Source organism: Sorghum bicolor, chromosome 8 (genome assembly GCF_000003195.3).
Source record: "Sorghum bicolor cultivar BTx623 chromosome 8, Sorghum_bicolor_NCBIv3, whole genome shotgun sequence".
In the NCBI taxonomy this organism is placed as follows: domain Eukaryota; kingdom Viridiplantae; phylum Streptophyta; class Magnoliopsida; order Poales; family Poaceae; genus Sorghum; species Sorghum bicolor.
The window spans coordinates 44,871,201-44,880,595 of NC_012877.2; the positions used below are offsets into that span (position 1 = coordinate 44,871,201).

The 9,395-nt window shown below is 41.5% G+C and overlaps 2 protein-coding genes across 14 annotated transcripts; one reads left to right on the forward strand and one right to left on the reverse strand.

The window, feature by feature from the left end:
• Positions 1,682-7,060, forward strand: LOC110429885. Of its 13 annotated transcripts, none has more exons than XR_002447072.1 (6): positions 1,689-2,250; positions 2,317-2,455; positions 2,578-2,696; positions 2,830-2,884; positions 3,183-3,922; positions 5,455-5,911. XR_002447072.1 is itself a non-coding variant. In XM_021446594.1 (6 exons), the coding sequence occupies exons 1-5, from the start codon at positions 2,427-2,429 to the stop codon at positions 3,892-3,894; spliced, it is 354 nt and encodes a 117-aa protein (XP_021302269.1). In that variant the 5' UTR covers positions 1,696-2,426; the 3' UTR covers positions 3,895-3,922; positions 5,455-5,911. The 13 variants fall into 13 exon arrangements, 1 of the variants encoding a protein (XP_021302269.1); XM_021446594.1 differs by having other exon boundaries at positions 1,696-2,455; positions 3,261-3,337; positions 3,821-3,922; XR_002447073.1 differs by having other exon boundaries at positions 1,698-2,455; positions 3,183-3,337; positions 3,821-3,922.
• Positions 6,279-8,067, reverse strand: LOC8063246 (GEM-like protein 5). Its single transcript, XM_002443124.2, has 2 exons — positions 7,581-8,067; positions 6,279-6,901 (listed from the first exon to the last, which is right to left on the reverse strand). The coding sequence occupies exons 1-2, from the start codon at positions 7,921-7,923 to the stop codon at positions 6,408-6,410; spliced, it is 837 nt and encodes a 278-aa protein (XP_002443169.1). The 5' UTR covers positions 7,924-8,067; the 3' UTR covers positions 6,279-6,407.

The window sequence follows — 9,395 nt, forward strand, 5'->3', positions numbered from 1 at the left end:
GAGGAAGATGAGGATGACTATGCTGAACCCTACTGAACTGCATTTGTGTGACTGTCTATCAGTGACTGTGTTTCTTTTGTGACTTTTGCTTGTGAGAACTGCAGCTATGAGCTATGTGCTTGTGTGTGGAGCTGTCGGCAGCTATGTGCTTGTGTTGTCTTTTAATTTGCTTGTGAGAACTAAGAACTGCATCTATATGTTTGTGTGTGGGGCTATGGGCAGCTATGTGATTGTGCTGTCCTTTATTAATGAATTGTCAAATGTCTTAGTGCTTTTGTGCAAATGTGCCTATGCTTGTGCTTTCAATTTGTAATTACTAGCTGTTTGATATGGTGTGCAGTGTGCTCATGGATGGGAGGTTGCTGAAATCCCAAGATAAGTGACCAACTTGCTGTCTATTTTTTTATGAACATCATGCTGTCTATTCACTATTAAGTATTTACTAGCTCTCCAAATATGTTATAGGTGCTAGGAACATGTAAGAATTACCTACCAAGGGATCAGGTAATCTTTTCATATTGATTTTCACCTATATATTCAGATTTTGTGCTATAAATAGATATATACATAATATATAGAATATATATATATATATATATATATATATATATATATATATATATATATTGGCTATATTGCTAAAACGTCTAGAAAAACGCCTAGGCGCTAGGCAAGGGGTCTCTGCCTAGATTCCGCCCGGCGCCTAGCGTAACTTGGGTTCCACATTCTCATGAAAGTTTTTTTTTTAATTTTTTTCCATGTCGCATGGATTAGGAGTGGTCCTTTATATTTTTTTTTTCACTTGAATGTCCTGTAAAATACATGTTGGCTTTGCATTTTATCGATCTTAGGGGGTGTTTAGTTAAAAAAATGCAAAATGTAAAATGTCAACTACTTTAGAATGATGGAATACAAAATGCCAAAAATTTTAGAGTTATGTTCAATTCCATCTAAAATGCAGAATTTATTGCCCTCATGAGTGCCTCATGAGGCTCTTTTGGGTTTCTTTGGCCTTTTGAGACCAAAATCCAAAATAAAAAATAATCACTTTTTTACCAAAAAGTTTGCATGATGTTTAATTCTATTTTGCAAAATGATGAACCAAACTAAACACCTCCTTAGTTTCAAATTTTAATTGTAGCCAAGAAAGATGCTTGGGCTGCCCAATCTATATATAATAATTAAATTTTCCTTTTGTTTGCTCAAGCATATTGATTTTATATGATGCTTCTTATGTACCATAATTTTCTCCTATATAACACAATAATATCCTGCTGCAGCGCGAGGTATTATCTAGTTTTACAAAGAGGGAAAAATAGCAGCAACAACTGCTTTCAGCTTAAGCGAACACTCAAGTTGGCCACTTTTTTTTTTGTTTTTTTATATTACAGATCTGTTCTCATATCATTGTAAATTTTCTACAGCACGACTGTAGCATTTTCAGCTTCCAGCCAGCAATCAGTCCAGCCGAATGGGGCCTACTAGCCATACATTGGCGACTTCTGCCCAGAGCCCAGACAACCACAAATTGATGCAGACACGAAGAACTTCACTCGATGACTCAGTAAAACATATATGTATACTCACAAGTCACAAGCAGGTGCATATTTATATTTATATTTATATTTATATTTTTAACTCTAGAGACTGCGTGGGGTTCTCAAAGAGAAACCGTAGCCACGTCAGCCTAAATTCGTTGGCTCGTTCGATCTCCCAATCCAACGGACCAATCATCTCCCACGAGATTCTGTTACTGTGGACTTCTGATTTTACTGTGCTAGATTCTCTGCTTCTTGCCCGTTCCCTTCTGTTTGAAGCTGATATTACTGGCTTCTGCTATTCGGTAACAAAGGTCCACCGTATAGACTAGGATTCCTGCTTTTAACATCTCTTCTCCACTCTTCTCGTGGTTTCCGTCCTCGTCCAATCGTCCTCCGCCGCTGTCGCGAGCCCTCCGTCTCTCCCCTACACCGCTCCTCCCTCTCGTCTCTCTCCTTCCCTCTCCCACTCGGATCTCCCTCAGCACTCGCAGAGGCTCGCTGCGATGGGGCCCATGGCGGGGCTCCATGCCCTCGCCCACCTTTCCCTACGCATGGCGGCGGCGCTGTCGCCGCTCGCAGTGACTGGGCTTTCACCGTCGTCTTTGCCGTACTCGCTGTACTCCTCTCCACTGGCGACCTACCTCTGCATAGCTTCAGCCACTACCTCACTAATGACTGGATCCGCGGCGTCTTCGCGGGGCGTCCATAGGTATGTTTTGTTCTACATCCTATCTCTGTCTCCCTCATGTTCTCTTCCAGATCTCAAAGGTTACAGGTTAAAGCTCCAAGGTAGCGACACACAGGGTCTTCACTTTCCTGTCCACTCGAAGGCGAAGCTGACCCAGTCTGCTGGTGTATGGCCTGAGGGCCTTCCTTCAAATCTAAATGGTGGGAAATCCGATTGTTGATTTGAGGTAACAGGATCTCGATTTTGGGTTGGGGATTTCGATGTTGGTTTCAGAATCTCGATTCTGGGCTTGTGGATTTCGATTTGGACAATGACAAGTTCAATTTTGATTTTGCCTTTCCTCTTCAGGTCTGTCGAGTGGGACAACGAGCTGGGAGTTGTGAATTTGTGCCTTAACCAAGTTCCGTATTCAGGATTGTTGGTAGCAGCTGGTAGCCTGGCAACTTCTGCTAATCTTGAACATGAAGGTCACGGTCTAGCTTTGAAAACATACTGACTAATTAACAAAATATTTTGTGTGTCCAATTAAAATGAGGAAATTGGTAGGGATTTCTATCAAATGACTAAGTGGTATTCCTTTGGTCTGTATGTTGACCACAGTGACAAGTCGCAAAAAACGAGCCCAAGGACGGAGGCCTGAAGCCATTTCCAACAGGTTAGTGGCCTGGATAGTATGCCGGTATCTGTGTGTTATTTTGGTGTGTACTAATCCCAAAATGGTCCTGTACCAATAGAAAAAGGAATACACATTAATACTAAATATTTAACAAGTCTTGGTGATGGTAAATACTGATGAAATACTGTACCAAAGCATTGTAATGTGTTACAGTATATGTGTCCATTGTTAAACCTGATGCCTTTGGCTCCTTCTTGGCTTTTTTTCTCTGTTGTCTTGCCTTCTCAAAAGCACCATTTGTTACAATATCTGCTTCCATTCTATGCATTATTCACAGGTATGTCTGATCACATTCTACAGGTCGAGCAGCTAAGTGAAGATACATTCTGCTTAAGTCTTTTCTATGTTTTGATAGCTTCGCTTTTGGGTCTTCATGTATCTCAACATTACTCTTTATGAGAAGCACTTTTACATCAATCGTCCATTTGTGTGGTATGTACTGTTTAGGATTTTTTTTGATATTGTTAATATCAAGAATCTTCGATGCATGGCAGCATAGGATTGCAGCAAATTCATACTTATTGTCTCCCAGCTATTTACCTTCCAGTTGTACCCTGCTTATTAGATATTCTATTATCCTAAACCATATTGTATAAGATTTTTAGTTTCTGAGCCTTGCCTACTAAGTCTTTGAGAAAAATTAGATATGCCAATTTGGGATGCAACCAAGTGCTATTATTATGATGGGTGTATATATCTATATGGTACCTCTGTGCTTAGTTCATGTCAAAAGCTTTTTTTGCTGATGCACCGTCAGCTGTCAGCGGTGCAAATGATGAAAATCTGATGAAAATAACATCATGCAGGTAGACAATATAGGCTGATGACCTTGCTCACCTATTAGCGTACTTACCATTATAATTTGTTCCTCGGATTTTGTGTTTATATATGTTTAATAATTTTGTTTTTTTGCAGGTTCTAATTTCTATGATTGCTCTTGTTATACAATATATTCAGTACAGACTCATGCCCTATCTGGTTGTATGTAACTATCAGGACCGCATCATCGTACAAGAGGTAACTATTTTTTGGCATGCCTTGCAAAGTTCAACCACTTCTTGTCAGTTTCTAGGCATAGGATTATTGTATAAGTCTGAAGCCATGTCATCACGGTTCTGAAATCACATAAACTGTGGTTAACTAAAACGCTGCACTCTATATGTTCTAATAGGTGTGACACATATCCTGCTGAGAGCTTCTACCATCTTTTCTTCCCGCACATAGTCCTCTAATATAGCACATAGTTAGCTCTGAACCAGGTGAAAAATGTTGTGCTCTGTTCTCCTATTTTTTGCCAACTATCGCCTCTTCAGATGCTACATAACCCATACAGCCTGAACAATAATAATGGAAAATAAAAAGAAAATATTCATCTCAAGATACCTTCCTAGGAAGCAGAAAAAAAGAAAAAACAAGATTGTATACTATCAGGCTCTCCTATCAAACATTTATAGCCTAAAACATCCTCTATGCCTTCCTCTTCATAAGAAATCCTACACTATAAAGCATAAATATTTATAGTTTATTAATATTGATCCATCCATATAAGTCTTTTTCAAAATAAACACAATCCACATCAACCTTGCACTATTCTTTACCATAATTAACAGGGCCCTCATAGAGATCAGAATCACCCAACCCACCTATCGTGAACCATTTTCAATTTTGTTTTAAAAAAGACAAATCATGACGAAAAAAAGAAAGGAATGACTTCTGCTTGGTTAGGAATGTTTCACCATGGCATTTAAATCGTTTAGAAATAAGAAACCATCTGCATTATTCCATGATCTGGGATTGTGGCTACAATACAAAGATATGCAGCTCTCTTGCGTGTTACAAAAAAAGAGCCATATCAATTTCATTAGATTTTTTATAAATATAAATAGCTTTTTTCTTCAGAGCTTCAACCTGACTCGAGTCATTTCATCGTCACTGAGTGTAACACAAAAGTAATTTATTTTTGTTGTTTCTCACATGAATTTCACCATTACATTTAGTCAGATTTAGAAAGTTGCACCGATGAGAAAGTATAATTCTAACATATCAACCTGTAATGCTTTTGACAGAAAAATAAGGAAATTTTATAATTTACTGTCACACAAAACTTCACTAATCTTCATTTGCTTACCTTTACTTAATAGTTTAATATACTAAAACTTAATTGCCTGCTTGTTGTATAGCATAATAGCCAATCAGACATAGCTGCTTCTACTTAGTAATATTACATTCCACTGAGATAAGACCTTTACTTTGTAGTGGAATAGGTTTTCTTCACCAGGCCATACCAATAATGCACTGTTCCTACTACCTACCAAAAGTACCGATAAATTTTCTAATTTCTTAGATTCCACACTTCCTATTCAACAATGATAGAACTCATTCTATATGTACTTATCCCTGTGCAGGAGGAGACTTATAGCCGTATTATTGACCTACTCTACAAAAGCCTAATCTCTAAATTTAGTTTGTACAGCCTAAGCGTTGCTGTAACCGTTTACTTATCAACACCATCAGCCTCACAAGCATAATACATGTTTACATTTGTGCAGATACTTTTAACAACTCCTCAATGGACACCTCAGACAATGACAATCAAGGTTGAGAATCCGACCACCACAGCAATGTTCCATTGATCGTTTGTACAACTACATCCAAATGTACAAGATGCTCCAATCAAGTTGCTACTAACCTTGTATACTATCTGTACCTAGCACTCTGAAATACTTTTCCATAGTTACTACAAGCCCCACTAGACGCCGCTGCATCTACTTGCTCCTAGCCCTGTATTATATTTTGACCCGATGAACCGTAGTGCTTTGGTATGCCTACCGTACTTCATGGTTTTATCAAACTAGGTTTTTCTTTGTATATATGTAGACCAAAAAACATGTGCCGTCAAACTCCTGCCAAGTACTAATTACCTCCATGTATAGTATCTGTATAATTATTGCTTGAACCTGCTACTATATTAGTCCATATTATGTGTGCCATGCAATACCGAGCATACATTTCTGTGTCTTCGAATTTGTGCCTGCATTTGCGCGCGATGGCGCGCGCCTTGCCACTAGTGTACCACAAACTGAAAACATTCAAACACACGCCCTGGACACCATCATAGCAGGACACAACACAAGCAGGCACGAAGCCAGCGGTAGGGCTAGGGGGCTCCAGCCCCACCTACCGCTGCTGGCCTAGTGAAATTTTTAGTGTTTTTCTTTTAATTTTAGACATAAATTTATAAAATAGAGTTGGCTGAGAACTTTATTTTTTAATATATTTTGTGAATTTTATTATTGGTCTATATTTTTAATCTAAGACTACTTTAAACTAATATATTTTTTTATTACGAGGGATAATAGTAGAGCTAGGTCGATGTAGAATTTTTGTTCAGCCTTCTCTAAATTTTTTTCAGGCTTCGTCCCTGTCACACAAGTAATGCACAGGCGGAGCTATACACGACGCGGGTGCAAAACGCCCAAGACTCACGAGCGGTGGTGGCTCATCACTTGGTGCCGGCAGCGGTGACGCCGGCGCCGTGCTGGGACTGGGAGCGCTGGGAGACGGCCTCGACGAGGTTGTGCACGGCCTTGTCGTAGCTGACGAAGCCCATGAACCAGAAGTCGTGGGAGTCCACGGTGACGATGTGCACGTACTTCTCCGGCGGGTTCTCCTTCATCGTCACCGGCTCCACCGTCGCGATCTTGCCAAGAGGGATAATAACCTTGTAGTAGCTCCAAGCGGTCTGGCCAGACGGCGCGGTGAAGGAGAGCGGGCGGTCGCTGCAGAAGGCGACGTTCATGTTGGTCAGGTAGAGCGTGCCGGCGACGGGGCCGGTGGCCGTCGACAGGTAGCAAGCGAACGTCTTCTTCAGGTGCTCCTCGGGGCTGGAGGAGAAGGTCTGCTTGTACAGCTTGTCGAAGCCGCCCTCGGACAGGGCCTTGGCGCCCAGGCTTAGCTTCCCCATCGCCGCGTCAGACATGGATGGCGCAGTCTTCACTAGAAAATGTATAGAACACATGTCAAATTTATGCCGGGAAATGAGCTCTGCCATCAGCGCGATCACTGAAAGTTCTGCTCTGTGGATTGTCATGTTGGCAGTAAACAAAAGCACAAAGTACTAAAATTTCAAAATCAGCAAACGTAAATTAGATGGCAGATTACATTCTAGGCAGGATCCTAATTGGATTGGAAGTGTGTACTTCTCATTTTAAAAATAAAAAAGGTCGGTAGCCTTAATATTTTTAGCACAGTAGAAAATGACAGTGTTCAATGGTTAAATCAATCTAGTTATAACAGACACGACAATAATAATCAACTAAAACACTTAAATTACTACATGACCATATTGAATTTCAAGGTCTATCCTTGAGTTCAGTTCAGCTAATATTTGTGTAAGTTACCGCAGCAGGTAAATGGAATCATCTAAATAATTCTAGATTACAATCTTAGAATCAGTTAATGTCTGCTGAATGAGGAAAATACAGAGCTGAATTCTAATAGTGTCCGGTAGAACAACAAATAATAAAGATTTCAGCAAAAGCAGAGCCGCTTCTGTCCCTAGAAGAAGCAGAGCACTGTCTACTGTAATCAGGTGATGAGCAAAACAGAGCATCCTCTGCTCCTACCAAAACGAAGCTGAGCTAGCGAAACAAGCATAGGATCTGACTGAACTTACGATTGAACCAGATGTTGGATGCCAGCTCCTCGGCCTTGCGGCTCCAGGTGTTGAAGAAGTCGAGGATGTGTTCCATGGGGCTATCCCCCTTGCCCCTCTGCACCGCCACGGGCTCCCCCATGACGACGTACGGCGGCAGCTCCTGGTCCCCGCGCGCCGCCGTCCACCGCGCCGCCTCCTGGTTCTCCGGGTGCGCCCCGGGGGCCGCTGGCGGGCCCATCTGCCGCGTGCCCCACCGCGCCGACTCCGCGGGAGGCGCAGGCGCCGCGGGCTGCGGCGCGCCGGCCGGTGGTGGCGCGGCCGTGGTGGCGGGTACGTCGTGCTTGCCGTCCTTGCCCTCCATGGATGATGATGATGATGAGGATGACGTCGCCGGCCGGGAGATTACAGGGGTAGGTGGTGGAACGATGTAGATGGACCTCGGTGGAAGTTGAAGGCGCGAGACGACTGAAGAAGGATGCGGCTGATCGGCGAAACGGCGGCGAGAGGGTCAAGTTTATATAGCCGGTGCGGTGACGTGTCGGCCGGCGCGTTGCAGAGCCTGTAGCTTCGGGAGCAAGAACCTTCGAGGCGCGGCACACGCGGACCCTGGGGTTACGTGGGCAGTGGAGACTGGAGACTTAGCCGTGGAGAGAACGTGTTATCGAGACGTATCGTAGTGTTTTACTTCCAAATATACCAGTACCTATGGAGTACTCGTAAGAGCAGCTCGAGTGTATGCGAAAATCAAATTATGGGAGTAAAAAGTCGAACCGAGCACATTACAGCAACCAAACTATATGTGTCAGATTTGAAAGCAGATATGCCGAAGAGTCGAATCAAAGTTGCATACAAATTCATCTCTCAAGTACAAGATGGTATTAGACCAGTAATGACAGATTCACAGCCTATTCTAGAACTGACATGTGAAGACAAAACACAAAAGTAGCAGCCCCACAAACCGATGCTCATCTAGTGGCCATGGAACCCTCTCACACGATACTGTTTGAGCAGAGTAAAATCAATTTACACTGGAGCCTTGTTTAGTTCGCTTAGGAAAAAATTTCACGATACTGTAGCACTTTTGTTTGTTTGTGATAATTATTGTCTCACTATGGACTAACTAGGCTCAAAAGATTCATCTCGTCAATTTCGATTAAACTGTGCAATTAGTTTTTATTTTCATCTATATTTAATACTCTATACATGCGTCTAAAGATTCGATGTGACAAAAAATCTTGAAAATTTTTAGGTTTTTAGGTGGAAGTAAACAAGGCCTGGAGATGCCCTAAGGACTTGGCATCAGGCGTGACATGCTGTTCCACTAGATCCTCAGTTGACACTTTGACAGTTGGGAGGAGCTAAGCATGGCATGTACAACTATACAATAATATATATATATACAATAATATATATATATATATATATATATATATATATATATATATATATATATATATATATATATATATATATATATATATATATATATATATATATATATATATATATATATATATATATATATATATATATATACTCTGTCTGTGTGTCTGTCTGAGGGTGAGAGAGTGAGTGAGTGTGTCTGTGTCTCTGGCTGTCTCGAGCTCTCGCGCGCGCGCGCGCGCACGCGCACACACACACATATATATATGTGTGTGTGTGTGTGTGTGTGTGTGTATGTATATATGTATATATGTATATATATATATATATATATATATATATATATATGTGTTTGAGTGTGTTAGACAGTTATGCACGCACGCGCGCGCGCGCGCGCGCGCGCGCGCGTGCGTGTGTGAGAGAGAGAGAGAGAGAGAGAGAGAGAGATAT